The sequence below is a fragment of the Oryctolagus cuniculus genome (genome assembly GCF_964237555.1).
Source record: "Oryctolagus cuniculus chromosome 17 unlocalized genomic scaffold, mOryCun1.1 SUPER_17_unloc_3, whole genome shotgun sequence".
In the NCBI taxonomy this organism is placed as follows: Eukaryota; Metazoa; Chordata; class Mammalia; order Lagomorpha; family Leporidae; genus Oryctolagus; species Oryctolagus cuniculus.
Window position 1 is genome coordinate 265,924 of NW_027208204.1, and position 16,572 is coordinate 282,495.

At 43.0% G+C, this 16,572-nt stretch overlaps 1 protein-coding gene across 1 annotated transcript in view; it reads left to right on the forward strand.

Moving 5' to 3' along the window:
* Window positions 1-16,190, forward strand: part of LOC103346924 (uncharacterized) — a 48,750-nt gene extending 32,560 nt beyond the window's left edge. The window contains exon 7 of the mRNA XM_070067669.1: window positions 14,347-16,190. Within this exon, the coding sequence (XP_069923770.1) occupies window positions 14,347-14,416 (70 nt within the window). The 3' untranslated portion in view covers window positions 14,417-16,190. The remainder of the gene's footprint in view (window positions 1-14,346) is intronic.
* Window positions 16,191-16,572: the final 382 nt, after the last annotated feature.

Below are 16,572 nucleotides of genomic sequence, written 5' to 3' on the forward strand. Positions count from 1 at the left end.
TCAGAGCCATCATCTCCAAGTCAGAGAAAGCTCTGCAGGTCTGCTTCTTCATCAGCGCTGTGCCCCTGCAGCCCGAATGCTGACAGTCTGCTTTGTATCAGGCAGGTTCTCAGTCCTGTTCCATGGTGAGAGTGCCAAGTGGAGACTCGCCCGAGTAATGCAAGACAATGGATTTTTGAAAAATTATTACAAACACCAGAAAACAGTGTTAAGTGGTTGGTTTACTCTTTAAGCATAGAACTTTTCTTTGAAATATAGGAATTTTGGTTGGAACAAACATTGTATCTGCTTTTTCTAAAGTTATACTATTGCTTACAACATGCTTTGCAATCTCTAACGTTGTTTCACTCATTAAAAGGCTGGGAACTTGGAGGAGAAAGTTATTTATTTATTTATTTTTTAAATTTTTTTATTTACTTATTTATTTATTGACAGGCAGAGTGGACAGTGAGAGAGAGAGAGACAGAGAGAAAGGTCTTCCTTTGCCATTGGTTCACCCTCCAGTGGCCACCGCGGCTGGTGCGCTGCGGCAGGTGCACCGCGCTGATCCGATGGCAGGAGCCAGGTACTTCTCCTGGTCTCCCATGGGGTGCAGGGCCCAAGCACTTGGGCCATCCTCCACTGCACTCCCTGGCCACAGCAGAGAGCTGGCCTGGAAGAGGGGCAACTGGGACAGAATCCAGCGCCCCGACCGGGACTAGAACCCTGTGTGCCGGCACCGCAAGGCGGAGGATTAGCCTGGTGAGCCGCGGCGCCGGCCAAGAAAGTTATTTATTAAAAGACAAGACTATCTCACCCAGGGCAGGTGGTAGTAGAAAAGGAGAGAGAATTTGCCAGACACTGCTCAGGAGTGTTGAGGTATGGTGATATTAGTAGATTCCACTATTGCAGATTACAGTACGGTTTTTAAGTTCTTTATAGACAGTGCGCCTGCTACTGCCTGCTTTGATCAAAGCTTGATTGCACCACCATTGTTACCCCACCAACCACAAAAGGAAGAATCAATGAAAAATAAGTATGTTTTAAAATAAAGGCAGGATTCTGACCCAGTAAGGAAAAGGATTATGAAAAACCAGGAGAAGATGACATGAGTTACTCAAGGAATTTGTTCTGTAGCATGTAGAGTACTTATTATGTACAGTTTATAATGTTTAGAGGACTTCGTCAGAGTAGATTTTACCCATTGATTAATAGAGAAAATGGGGGCTTGTAACCCTGCTGTTTGCTGCATGGGGCTACAGTAGTTGGTGGTTGTGATTCTGCAAACTCTTCCAGCGCTTTGTCACTTTAAATGGGATTCTGCTTGTTAGTACTTGTGTGCATTTTTTTGGGTTTGGATTTGATAATTTGGTGGCTTATTTTGATTATGTTCCTTTTGAAATATTTCCTAACTATGGATTAGAAGAGAAAGGTTGGAAATGTTAACATACCTTTTCTGATAAGGAGTTCTTGAACCACAGGGACATGAACTTTGTTGTGAAATTTTACTTTGGACCACTCTTAGTGTGTTAAATAGTAAAACTGATCCTCAAAGTCTAGAGAAAGCAGGAAGTCTTGTTAATTTATGTAAACTGGATTCAGTAAAGGAATACTGACAGCTGAGGAATCTTATCACTTGTCTTCAGTTTCTTTTTATTCCGAATTTCAACGCTTCTCTGATCCCTGAGAAGGGAGTTGTAGCAGAGCAGGTTAAACTGCCACTTGCAGCACTGGCATTCCATGTGAGTGCAGGTTTGAATCCCGGCTGCTCCACTTCTGATCCATCTTCCTTCTCATATGCCTGGGAGAGCAACGAAGATGTCTCAAGTGCTTGGGTCTCTGCCCCCATGTGTGATGTGAGATCCGTATGGAGTTTCAGGCTCCTGGCTTTGGCCTGCCTCAGCCTCTGCCGCTGCGGTTGCTTGGAGTGTGAAACAGCAGATGGAAGATCTCTCTCTCTGTCAGTCTCTCCTCTCTGTCTGTAATTCTGCCTTTCAAATAAATAAAATAAGTCTTCTTGTAAAAATAAGGAAAAAAGAATAAGGCGGGGCCAAAGCTTAGAGTTCCTTCCTGTAGGGGGATTTGGTTTGCAGAATTCCTGGTAGCACTTCCTGCCAAGGTTAGATCATTGGTGGTGCAGTTTGCAGTGGGCAGGTTGAGACCTCAATAGGTGGTGTGAAGTGGAGCAGTCTGATTGGGGGGTCAGACTCTAGCAGTAGCTGGAAACTCTGGTAGACCCAGGAACTTGATAGGCATGGTACAGGCCAGTATTCAGAAAAGTCTGCTGACCTCAGCACCTGACAGGTAGCATTAGTAATAGAGGTAATGGATCTGCTACTCCCTGAAGATTTCTGGGAGCTAACAATGAGGTGCACACTGGTTAAACAGCTTTCCCAGGGTCACATTACTGGTAGTGTAACTTGCATCTGTGAGTCTCAAAACCTGCCCTCATTCCATCACATTTCACTTGGTGAGGGGCTTGCCGCCTGGGTGGGGTTCTGGGCTAGGGGAGCAGGAATGTTGAAGGTGCAGTAAGGTATAGAATCGGATGTCTAGGCTGTCGTTCATGAAAAGGAACCACATTTAAGAAAGAGGGAGGAAGTAGGCCAGAAAGGGATTCAGGCTTCAGCCTGTGGTAAGATAAGATCAAGGACAGTGCTGTGTGGCAGGGCCAGGGCCAACTCCAGAACTGGAGTGCATATGGGCACATCAAGGCACAGGTGCAGTCTGGGTGCGACATGGTAGCAGAGTTGGGTGGGCTTCCCGGCTGCATTTATCGGTACTAGATCCCAGCAAGTGGTGGATCTGAATCTGTGTTTGCCAAGGTCAATTTAAAGAGCGGAGGAAGAAGTCCATCTTTAGGATTCTTAATGTTCAGCTTGTGCAGCTGAACAGGATTTGAAGTTGAACGGAAAGGAAGACAATTCTGTTTTGTTTTTTAAAATTTATTTATTTGAAAGACAGGACTACAGAGAGAGGGAGAGGGAGAACCTTCCGTCTGCTGGTTCACTCCCCAAATGTCCGCAATAGCTGGGGCTGGGGCAGGCCAGAGCCAGGAGCTTCTTCCTGCTGGTCTCCCTAGTGGGTGCACGGGCCCACGTACTTGGGCCATTTGCCACTGCTTTCCCCAACACATTATCATGGAGCTAGATTGGAAGTGGAGCAGCCAGGGCTCAAATTGGTACCCATATGGGAAGCTAGTACTGCAGACAGTGGCATAATTCATTGTGCCTCAGCACTAGCCTCAGTGTAACTGGACTTAAATTAATTTCTATAGCATCAGTTTATCTGAGAAAGATAATAAAAATCTGCTTGTATTGTCTGCATTATTTTATATGAAATATTTTAAAATTTGCTATAAATTTATTTGATGAAAGGCAGAGTTACAGAGAGAGAGAGAGAGAGAGAGAGGGACAAACAGAAAGAGACCTTCCATCTGCTGGTTCACTGCCCAAATGACCACAATGGCTGGGGCTGGACTTGTCCAAAGCCAGGAGCCAGGAGCTTCTTCTGAGTCTCTCCTGCAGGTGCAGGGACACAAGCACATGGGCCATCATCTCCTGCTTTCACAGACATGTTAGCAGGGAACTGGATCAAAAATGCAGCAGCCAGGATTTGAACCAGCACCCATATGAGTTGCTGGCACCACAGGCTGTGGCTTTACCTGCCATACCACATCACCAGTCCCAAGGGAGATGGTTCTTGTGGACATCTCCATCAGAGTTGTTATTCTTGATGATTAATTCAAAATAACAGATGTAGACAAGATATCTAAGATGGCATTGCTGTGTGTATGTGTGTGTGTAGTCATCTTTGACGTGTACACATAGAGCTACACTTGTTTGGGTCCCTTTGCCACATTACTTAATGCTGTCTATCTTGAGATTTGGTTTCTCTGTCATTCACTTTTTTTTTTGAAATGTAGCAAAGTAAAATAGGGAGTTTTCCAAGTGTATATTTTAGCATTAGCGGGACATACACATTGGAAGCCTCATGCAATGTTAGTATTAAATTATGCAGTTTAGCAGGCATAACATATATTCTAGAATGTAGTACTGCTGTGTGAGTTCCTTGAAATCCTGCTCTTTTTGTCTCTTTCTAAAATGTAAATTGACAACTAAAGTAACACTTCATAAGCATAATGTTTTGAGGACTTATATACAATTGTTTTATGAATATTCTCTCAGGAGTCATTTTATGTGAATTTATATTTTTTATTTGGACATGATTTATTTTTTTCTCTGATATTAGACTTCAAGCACTATTAGAAAATGAAAAAGGGTAACAAGATTATTGATGTTGTTTGGTTTACTTTGGTGACACTGATCATTCATCAGTCTTCAAGAAATGCTTATAGCCTAAAGGAATATTATTGCCAGAATTTTCTTTGAAACTTTAATCAGCAAATATTTTTCTAAGTATATAGAATGTGGTGCTTGGTACTTAAGTATACAGTATGTGAATGGAAAATGTTATAAGTGTGCTTGAGTTTTAGGTTCTGATGTTAATTATGAATTCAGTGGCAAAATGCTGTGTTGTATTTGCCATTGTTTTTACCAGTTGTAAGCTACAGTCAGCAGCTCTGTGAGTTCAAGGAAGATGGGTGCTCCCACTTCAGTGTTTACAACAATGACTCAACAGACAGTTGAACGGTGGCTTTCTGCATCCAAAACTGTCAGTGTTGAGGTGGTAGGTTGAGGGGTCATCACACGCTGAGAAGATTTATGAGTAAGCTTAATCTTTTCTTCCTGATCTGAACCCTACTGCTGATTCCAAGCAGTCACAAGAGAGATTGTTTCTAGCTTGTGGAACAACACAGTTCATCCAATCGTGTCATCAGTCAGCTTCCAAATACGCATCAAAGATTCTGCTTCCCTTATTGAGTGTATCTGTGATGACCCAGTGGTCTCCCTTATCATTTAGTGTTTCATACATCAATCTGTAGGCTTTCTCTTGGCCTGCCCTAGACTTCAGTGGTGTTCCTTGGTCCTGCCTACCGGCTTTATTCCCTCCCTTCCTCCCTCATTGTCTTCCTCCCTCCATTCAGTCAGTCTCTCCCTCTCCCTTTCTCTCCCCTCTTCCTCCCTCCATTCCTTGCTTTTCTCTCTGTGTTTTTTGTTTGTACGTTAGGTTAATGCTTTTGTGTGTAATCTGCTTGGTTCGCAGCTGAGTCTGGCTGTGTACACTTGAGTAAATCAATCCATGCTGAACATCTCTGGGCAGGACAGCTCTTCATCTTGTAGCCTTCACTTTTCTTTGTAGCTGCACTAGGCACAGCTTTGGCTTTGAGGAGACCTTTGTTTCTAAGACTGTGGGAGGCTTTTATCTTCAAGTAATATGTCTCAAGATTTGTGGCCCTTTACACACCCTGGACTACCCTGGAAAACACATTAGAAACAACCCTAAAACAGATGAATTGATTTTCCCAGTAAATGCCATGCAGTTTTAACACAAGCAAAGCATTGTACACACACTGTTAAAAGATAATTGAATCAACACAAGGTTTCTGTTCCTACAACCTAGGGGAAATTGAACCCTAGACTAAATTTTTAAACCTAACTTCATAATATGTCCATTCATTTTTGTTTCCTTGAGAAGCATATACACACACATACACAAACAAACACATACACACAGGGTGGGGCAGGGTAGGGCTCCCCATCTACTGTTTTACTCCCAAATGCCCAAGCCAGGAACTCAATCCAGGAGTCCATGTGGGTGGCAGGGACCCAATTACTTGACCCATCAACTGCTGCCTCTCAGGGTCTCCATCAGCAGGAAGCTGGAACTGGGGGTCAAGCCAGAACTGAAACTCAGACTGTCTGATAGGAGATGCGAGCATCCCACAACTACACCAGTGTCTGTTCCTGGAATCTTGTCCATTAAGAACATTCCTGTGGTATCTGTGTAAGGTAGTCAGCATCATTGTCACTATCCTTTGCTGTGCGAGCACTGTTTAACTGGAGAAACATGGTTTGCAAATATTTAACTGGAGAAACATCTTACTATGGAGGTTATGAATATGAACTTTGCAGTTAAATGTGCATTCAAATTCCAATGCTAGTATTTATCACTGCTGTGGAAACTTACTGGTTCTTATGTGCAGAGGTTTCTTTGTACATAAAAAGAGGACAGTAGTATCTTTTTTGTAAAATGATTGTGAGGTTAATTGACATAAGCTATGTAAGCATATGTAATACATGCAAATCATGTGGGGTTTTCTAATTAGTTCTCATTTTATTACTGTGTACCAGGTACTTCCCTCTCCACTAAATGTTTCAAAATCTGACCGAGGTCATCAGCTGAGTTGCTGGCACTCAAACTGGTTCTTTCAGACTCAAAAGCTGTGTGCTTGCTAATACATCTACGCCAACTGACAGTTGCTTCTGTCTCAGCGGAATGACTGGGCAGCTGCTGATGGTGACTGTTCATTCCAGTCCCTCCCGGGGCTTCTCTGAAGATGTTCTCCCAGAAGCCTCCCTGTGTTCATTTCCTGAAAGTCTGTGCCCATTTTGGTTCATGCTGGTTAGTGTTGTGCTCCAACTTAGCCTAAATTCTTAGCCTACAAACCTGATTTCTGCTCTGAGAAAAAGTACCATATTACTATAAAGGGAATTTATGTTAGTTTTTGTTTAATGGAAGCATAAATGTGTTGTTCATTCCTTAGGAAAGAAAAAGTGAATTTGAGAATTGTATGTAGGTCTTTTTCAGGCTAAATTTTCAGAGAAAGGAGATACTGCTATACATTTTACCAAGAGAACTACCAAGGAACATCTGCTATAATACTCAGATTGTTGCCATTTCAATCCTGTCACCATTGTCACCACCATTTATCCAGTAGTTCCGGTCCTTGAAGTGTTAAATCAGTTGTGCATTATGTCTGAAGTAAGTTGTTGCCAAAATGGAGTAGTCACACTTTCAAATGATCCACTTTTTACAAGAAATTTATTTTTTAGAGGGTGGGTGTTTGGTCTGGCGATGCCTATATTAGAGTTTGTGTTTCAAGTCCCAGCTCCTGAGCTTCAGATCCAGTTCCTTTTTTATTACACTCAGTTGTTGTGTCCCAAAATGCAGCCTACTTTACTTTATGAGATTTCATTTTTCATCTTACAGGGATATGGTATAAAGGTAATTTTGCAAAGTTCTTACCTAGTAAAGCTGCCTGACTGTATCCAGTGTTACTATGACATATTTACTCATAAGTTAGCATTTCAGAAAAGAGTGACATTAACAAACATGATACAAATGGAAAGCAAACTGCTTTTTGGAGGCTGTTTGTTTATTTAATGATTCTTGTTTACTTGTTTCTTTAATTTATTTTATTTTTTTATTTTTTAACTTATATTTAATAAATATAAATTTCCAAAGTACAACTTTTGGATTATAGCGACTTTCCCCTACCCATAACCACCCTCCCACCCGCAACTATCCCATCTCCCACTCCATCTCCCATTCCATTCACATCAAGATTCATTTTCAATTCTCTTTATATACAGAAGATAAGTTTAGCATATATTAAGTAAAGATTTCAACAGTTTGCACCCACACAGAAACACAAAGTGTAAAATACTGTTTGAGTACTAGTTATACCAGTGATTCACATAGTATAACACATTAAGGACAGAGATCCTACATGAGGAGTAAATGCACAGTGACTCCTGTTGTTGATTGAACAATTGATACTCTTATTTATGATGTCAATAATCACCCGAGGCTCTTGTCATGAGTTGCCAAGACTAAGGAAGCCTCTTGAGTTTGCCAACTCTGATCTGATTTAGACAAGGTCATAGTCAGAGTGGAAGTTCTCTCCTCCCTTCAGAGAAAGGTACCTCCTTTAATGATGCCTGTCTTTCTGCTGGGATCTCACTCACAGAGATCTTTCATTTAGTTTTTTTTTTTTTTTTTCTTGGCCACAGTGCCTTGGCTTTCCATGCCTGAAATACTCTCATGGGCTTTTTAGCCAGATCCAAATGCCAAATGCTGATTCTGAGGCCAGAGTGCTGCTTAGGACATCTGGCATTCTATGAGTCTGCTGTGTATCCCACTTCCCATGTTGGATTGTTCTTTTTTAATTCTATTTTTATTTTTTTATTTATTTTTTATTTAGTAAATATGAAATTTCCAAAGTACAGTTAATAGATTACAATGGCTTCCCCCCCATTTCCCTCCCACTCACACCCCTCCCATCTCCCACTCCCTCTCCCATTCTATTCACATCAATTCATTTTCAATTATCTTTATATACAGAAAATCAATTTAATATATATTAAGTAAAGATTTCATCAGTTTGCACCCACACAGAAACACAAAGTGTAAAATACTGTTTCAGTACTAGTTATAGCATTACTTCACATTGGACAATACACTAAGGACAGATCCCACATGAGAAGTAAGTACACAGTGACTCCTGTTGTTGACTTAACAATTTGACACTTTTGTTTATGGCATCAGTAATCTCCCTAGGCTCTAGTCATGAGTTGCCAAGGCTATGGAAGCACCGCGCTGATCCAATGGCAGGAGCCAGGTACTTCTCCTGGTCTCCCATGGGGTGCAGGGCCCAAGCACTTGGGCCATCCTCCACTGCACTCCCTGGCCACAGCAGAGAGCTGGCCTGGAAGAAGGGCAACCGGGACAGAATCCGGTGCCCCGACCGGGACTAGAACCCAGTGTGACGGTGCCGCAAGGCGGAGGATTAGCTCAGTGAGCCGCAGCGCCGACCAGTTCTGGAAGTTTTAACCAGAGCTATTAGGCAAGAAATAGAAATTAAAGGGATACAAATTGGGAAGGAAGAACTGAAGCTATCCCTCTTTGTAGATGATATGATTCTTTATTTAGGGGATCCAAATAACTATACTAAGAGACTATTGGAACTCATAGAAGAGTTTGGCAAAGTAGCAGGATATAAAATCAGTGCACAAAAATCAACAGCCTTTGTATACACAGGCAATGCCATGGCTGAGGAAATACAAAGATATTTCAGCTCATCTCTCAGTACATGTTAAGTGTATTCTCTGATGCTGTGGTTTCAAATTCATGATTTTTATTCACTTGTTTTACTAGTAAAATATGAAATACATAAATACATAAATTATACCTAAAGTCCAACTTGTTTAAAATACTAGGATTTTTCTAAATGGTTTAAACCACTAATTTCCCCCCAGTGTTGGGTGTTAACAGCCAGGAGAAGAGACAGATTTTTCCCAGCAATGCAAATATGCAAACATCAAATAATGTCATACTCCCTATCAGCAGAGGAAAATACAAAACCACATGACCACCTTTCTGTAAACATACTTTCATGATAAACACAATCAACAAACTAGGACTAGAAGGGGGCATTGCAGCCTTATGGAAAGAATTGAAAAACCCACTGCTAACATTATATTAATGATAAAAAGCTGGGTGCTTTCCTCCTGAGCTGAAAAGTAAGATTAGGATTCTGCTGTTACCACATCTATTTAACTTTGGACTAGAGATTATGACCAGGAGGGTAAGTCCAAAAACTAAAGTTTGAATGTACAGACTAGAAGGGAAGATGTGAAATCTGTCTAAGATTACATGCTCTTATATAAGAAAATTCTAATGTGTTCCAACTAATAAGTCAGTGCATCAGGCACACAAGACAGAATTGAATAATAAAAATCATTCCTTTCTATATGCACTTCTGAGGAACAACCTAAAAATGAAATTAAGAAGGCAGTGCCATTTTCTGAGAACTCAAAACTATATCCTGAAAAATGTTGAAAGAATGTGTACTATCTAAAAAGAAAACCAGGTTCATGGATTAGAAGATTCATCATCTTTAAAATGTCTGTACTCCCACTAATGATCCAATAATTCTAAGAGAGTTCTATCAAAATCTGAAAACCCATTTTTAATAAACTTAAAAAAAATGCATGTGGAAATGCCTATGGAATTTAAGAAACCCAGAAGACCCAAAGATTTCATGGGGAAAAAAAGATGCACATTTTTAACTTTTAAAACTTATTACAAAGCAATAGTAATTAAAATAGTGTGATACTGGCATAAAGGTGAATATATTGATCAGTGAAACAGAATCAGTATTCCAGAAAAATACCCATGTGCCTCAGGCTAACTGATCTCAAAGAGAGTACTGCTCCAGTTTGGATGTTTGTGTTTGAAAGGCAGTGTGTGTCGGGGGGGGAATCTTCCATCCATTGGTTCACTCCCCAAACACCTGGATCCAGGAGGTGGGTGCAGGGGCCCAACCACTTCGGCCGTCCTCTGCTGCTTTCCCTGGCTATTAGCAGGGAGTTGGATCAGAAGTGGAGCAGCTGGGATTTGAACTGATGCCAGTATGGGATGCCGGCATTGCAGGCAGTGGTTTAACCTACAACGCCAGCCCCTTTGATAAGGGTTGTCAAAGCCAAGCTCCAGTTGAAGTTTTATTGCTGATGGTAGTCTTGAGAAGTGATGGCTCCAGTTGAGGACATGTGCGGGCTGGAGGCTCCACCCTCTTGAAGGGAGGAACATAGCTCCAGGTAGACACTGGGTTAGCTGTTTGGAGAGCAGGTGGTTACAAAGTGAGAGTCCGCCTCAATTTCTCTCCTCCACTTTCCCTTCCATCTGCCATAAGGTGATGCAGCAGAAGGCCCCCACCAGATGTGGCCACCTGATCTAGGACATCCAGTCCTCCAGGACTGTGAGCTAAGATGACCTCTTTCCTTTTTAAGTTGCCTGGTCCTGAGAGTCTGTTACAGCAACAGAAAATATACTAAGAAGAAGGCAGAGAGGAATTACATGGGGGGAAGAAATATCTTTTCAGCAAGCGGTGCTGCGCGCACCGTAGAGCCACATGAAGAGAAATTAAGTTTTCTCCTCGTTCCTAGCATATGCAAATATTAACTCATAGTGGGTCAAAGACTTAAATGTAAGAGCCAAAAGGATGAAATTCTTAGCCGAAAACAAAGGAATGCATCTTTATGACCTTGAATTTGACAGCTGATCCTTGAGGGTGACACCAAAGATGCACGTAGCAAAAGGAAAAACAGATAAATTAGACTTCATGAAAAGAAAAACCTTTTGTGATTCAAAAGATACTATCAGGAGAGCGAAAAGTGCCCCCAAATAGGAGAAATATTGGCAAATTATACATCTCATAGGGACTAGAATAAAGCTAATGTATACAGAACATTATAACCCAAATAATTCAATTTTATAATTAGGCAAAGGAGCTCATTATGTGTTTCTCCCAAGAAGATACACAAATAGGCAGATGAAAAGATTCTTGACACACTTAGGTATCTGGAAATACAAATCAAAACTATAATGAGATAGCAATTCAGACTCCTTAAGATGGCTGTAATCAGGGGCTACCTGCAGTGCCAGCATCCCATATGGGCACCAGTTCAAGTCTCGGCTGTTCCACTTCTGTTCCTGCTCTCTTCTGTGGCCTCAGAAGGCAGTGGAAGATGGCCCAAGTGCTTGGGTCCCGGCACCCATGTGGGAGACTCGGAATAATCTGGCTTTGGATCGGCCCAGCTCTAGCCATTGTGGCCATTTGAGGAGTGAACCAGTGGATGGAAGACCTGTTTCTCTTCTCTCCTCTCTATCTTCCTCTTTCTAACTGCCTTTCAAATAACAGGTATGGGTGAGAATGTGGAGAAATCAGAACTCTCATAACGTTATGAGTTGGAATGTACAATAGTGCAGCAAGTTTGGAAAACACTTAGTTCCTCAAATGGCTAAAGACAGAGTTAGAATATTATTCAGAAATTCCACCACTATGTAAATACCCATGAGAAATAAAAACATACTATCACAGAAACTTGTACATTAATCTTTATAGCAGCATAAAACCCCAAATATGGAAATGGCCCAAACATCCATTGACTGGTAAGTAGGTAAACAAAGTGTGGTGGCCATACAGTGGGGGTCTTGCACCACAGTGAGTAGCAGTAGAGCCCCAGTACTTGATGTTGTGTACGTGAGCCTTTGACACCACTATGCTGTGTTGCAGGAGGCTCATCTGGGAAAGAAAAAAATGAGATGGATGCAGTTTACATAAAGTGTCCAGAACAGGCTGCTCATTAGATACAGAACATGGACTATTTTTGATGAGAGATGGGGTGCATGACAAGGGCTGGGGAGCAGCTAATGAGTGTGGGTTTCCTTTTGAGGTGATAAAAAATTATAAAATTGACTTTCATGGCAGTCACACATAGCTGTGACTGTACAGTTGTTTCACAACTGATGATGAGTTGTCAGTAAGTTCAGTGTAAGCTGAAAATACTGTAAGCTAAAAAAGGCAGTTACTACCAGTAAACCTTCCAACTCTTATTATTTCACTCTGCAGTGCACTGTGGGTACTGAATCTACCCATGATTCTGCGCTCTCTGAAAGTGCTGCCCAGCTGCTGGAAAGATTATTCTGTCACATTTTAATAGTCCAGGGAGGACCAAAATAAAGAATTTGAAGTGCAGTGTCTAATAAACGGATTTCACATTTGCACCATCATAAAACCAAAACATGGGCCGGCGCCGCGGCTCACTAGGCTAATCCTCCGCCTAGCGGCGCCGGCACACCGGGTTCTAGTCCCGGTCGGGGCGCCGGATTCTGTCCCGGTTGCCCCTCTTCCAGGCCAGCCCTCTGCTGTGGCCAGGGAGTGCAGTGGAGGATGGCCCAGGTGCTTGGGCCCTGCACCCCATGGGAGACCAGGAAAAGCACCTGGCTCCTGGCTCCTGCCATCGGATCAGCGCGGTGCGCCGGCCACAGCGCGCCAGCCGCGGCGGCCATTGGAGGGTGAACCAACGGCAAAAGGAAGACCTTTCTCTCTGTCTCTCTCTCTCTCACTGTCCACTCTGCCTGTCAAAAAAAAAAAAAAAGATAAAACCAAAACATGATATCAAGTCACCATTAAGCAGGAGACCATCCATAGCAAAAACCACAGTATTGTACATTGTAAGTGAGTGATTTGTAAGTTACGTGAATAAGCTCTTAAGGGGAATCTAATCAAATGTGATTTTTCTTACAAGGGCAGAGTAAAGCAAATCAGGTTTGTCTGATAATACTCTGGCTTTAAAATATTACAGAACCCTTAAGTAACTGAGAGTGAGGGTTATTGAATCTGACTGCCTGGATCCCTATTCCAGTTTTACCAGTTATGACTTTGTGCAGTGTGCAGAAGTGCTTTCATCTGAAGATGGATGAGATGAAAGTATGCCTGTCACAGGTTGTTGCAGAGTTTAAAGGAACTACAAAGTTAGGTGTTGATTACTTGTTAGATTCCAGGTTCTTAAAATTGTTGTTGGCGGCTGACACTGCGACTCACTAGGCTAATCCTCTGCCTTGCCGCACCAGCACACTGGGTTCTAGTCCCGGTCGGGGCGCTGGATTCTGTCCCGGTTGCCCCTCTTCCAGGCCAGCTCTCTGCTGTGGCCAGGGAGTGCAGTGGAGGATGGCCCAAGTGCTTGGGCTCTGCACCCCATGGGAGACCAGGATAAGCACCTGGCTCCTGCCATTGGATCAGCGCGGTGCGCCAGCCGCAGTGTGCCGGCCGCGGCGGCCATTGGAGGGTGAACCAACGGCAAAAGGAAGACCTTTCTCTCTGTCTCTCTCTCTCACTGTCCACTCTGCCTGTAAAAAAAAAAACAAACAAACAAAAAAAAAAAGAAAAACAAAAAAAAATTGTTGTTGGCGTTATCTAGGCTTCTGTGTTGTCAGCTGAGTACAAGTTCATTTTTCACAGGCAGGATTAACGATACAGAGGACGTCTCCAGACGTAGCCCCAATTGTTGAATTGTTAAATATTGTGATGTAGGACACACAGAGCTACAAGGCTGGGAGCTTGAAGCAGCCAGGGTAGGAACCATTGTAGGGGGTGATTTGGTACTGGTGAGGCATTAGCTGGAGCCGAACAAAGTGAATTTCACAACAGGTGGCAGCTGGAGAGGCAGAGCAGGGGGGAATGTGTCATTCCTGGTTCGTAAAGAGACAGGTCTGGGGAAGACGTTGGAAAGAGCAGGCAGCATCTTTGGAAGGGTGGGCTGGGGCCTGCTCTGTGTAAGTTCGGATGTGCAAGTTCACTGGGCTGATAAAGGTATTTTCTTTTTTTTTTAACTTTTATTTAATGAATATAAATTTCCAAAGTACAGCTTATGGATTACAATGGCTTCCCCCCCATAACGCCCCTCCCACCCGCAACCCTCCGCTTTCCCACTCCCTCTCCCCTTCCATTCACATCAAGATCCATTTTCAATTCTCTTTATAAAGGTATTTTCTTTTAAGTCAAGGTTTCCGGAGTGAAATAGAATTATTTGCTATTACTGCCACCATTAAACAAACAAAAAGTTGTATTTAATAACTGTTTAGTCCAGTAATGGTATTTTTTATTTCTTACTCTGGTAGACGTTTGAAAAGTGGCAAAGTCCCTCCTGTAGCTGGAAATGTCGAAGGAAAATTGCACTGGCCATGTTAAAAAGGCAAGCAAGGAATTATTCATCATGATTAATACAGCAGCCAAAGCCATTACATTAAAGTTCAAGAACTGAACTGAACTACTCTGACAAAGGCCTCAAGTGTTTTAAGTTCCGGGGTGAACCAAGGGGAAAGCACTGGAGGCCAGGCCATGAGTAGAAAGAGTGCCCGGGGGATTAGGGTGTGTTTGCTGACTGGCTTATGGAAGGTGGAGCCCTAACTTCTCAGCTTTCCTGGCTGATTGCATTGCTAAGGAATGTCTCCTGGGTTCTTAAAGATTGATATCTCAAAGGGCCAATCAAAGCATTTAGAATGGCACATTTTCCAAAGTAAGTGCTCTAAGAGACAGGAGGTGAGGAGCCTGTAGCCAGCAAGAGAACTTGTTTAGATGAATCAAGCTGAGGATAACATTCAGGATAGGTTGGTCGGAAGCCAGTCGTTTCCAGTGCTTTTCACGTGGAATAAGCCTTTGGGTGCAGACAAGCCTTTGGGAATATAAATACATGTGTACAGTGCATTGTTTGTAGGACAGAAGTATTCAGCTTACTCAGTATTTATTCTGTATGCATGTTTTAAACCAAGGGAATGTCTCTGTTTTGTTTCTCTTTGGATCTCAACTATTCATTTTTTTCCCTTATCAGAAAGAACTATACCCTGAGGCTTTCTTTCTTCAGGAGTTGTTTTAATCTAGACTGGAGGTTTTTTTTTTTTTTTTTTTTTTTTGCTATTGCAAGTCCCATTTAACTTTCCATTTTTACTTGAGAAACTGAATGGAGGTTCAGGCTGCTTTTCTGTTGGTAATTGCACAAGTGTGTGAATTTCAGTGGTTTGAATGGTCACACACCTATTATATTCTCTCTCAGTATCATCTCTGTCCTACATCTTGTAAGCATTTTGGAAATTAACAACTTTGTGGACAACCCAGACAATAATAGTGGTGGTTGTTAAACTTGCAGTTCTGTAGTACCTGAATATTTTTAATTATTTTCATACACATAATCTCACTGTGTTCACCCAGTCAACACAGTGGTGGTGTTTATTCTAGAGATTTTGTTGTGCAAATGGGGAAACTTGACTCTGGGCCTATGGTTCCTCTGCTTAATGTCTAGATACAGTCCCTGGCTTATTTGTCAGACCTGGATATGCAATCAGATTGAATTTGAAAATCATTATACTAGTCTTTTCTCTCAGCTCTAAATTGGTATATTTCTCAAATATTACACTTATATTTGTAATACAGCTTTAGGATGACCTCATAATTTTTGAAACCTGTTGAATCAGTTGGATCTTAAGAACTGAGGCATACGGGGCCAGCGCTGTGGCAGAGCGGGTTATTGCCCTGGCCTGAGGCACTGGCATCCCATGTGGGCACCTGTTCAAGTCCCGGCTACTCTTCTTCTGATCCAGCTTTCTGCTATGGCCTGAGAAGGCGGTAGAAGATGGCCCAAGTCCTTGGGCCCCTGCACCCTTGTGGGAAACCTGGAGGAAGTTCCTGGCTCCTGGCTTCAGATTGGCACAGCTTCTGCTGTTGGAGCCGATTGGGGAGTGAACCATCAGATGGAAGACCTCTCTCTCTCTGTCTCTACCTCTGTCTGTAACTCTGCCTCTCAAATAAATGAATCTTAAAAAGAAAAAGAACTGAGGCATAAAGATTCTAGCTAAAGGTCCAATATATTTTAAGAAAAAAGATTAGAGTAAGATTAGCCCCTTCCCTGGTACCAGGGACCCATGACGCCCAGCCCCTTCCTTGGCACCTGGGACCCAGGACACCCAGCTCCTCCCTAGCACCTGGGACCCCCAACCCCCTCCCTGGCAACAGTGACCCCCGACGCGTGGCCCTTACTGTCACTTGGGACTCCTGATGTCCAGCCCCCTCCCTGGCACCCCAGCTCCCTGCCCCTTCCCCAATGCCCTGCCCCTTCCCTGGTACCCAAGACCCTGGAAGTCTGGCCCCTCCCTGTCACTCGGGACCCCTGACACCAGGCCTCTACCCTGGTACCTGGGACCCCTGACACCTGGCCCCTCTCTGTCACTCAGGACCCCAGACGCATGCCCCCTCCCTGACACCCTGGACCCCCGACACCAGGCTCCCTATCCTGGACACCTGACCCCCTTCTTGACTCCCAGGACCAGTGACTCTGGGCCTCTTCCCTAGCA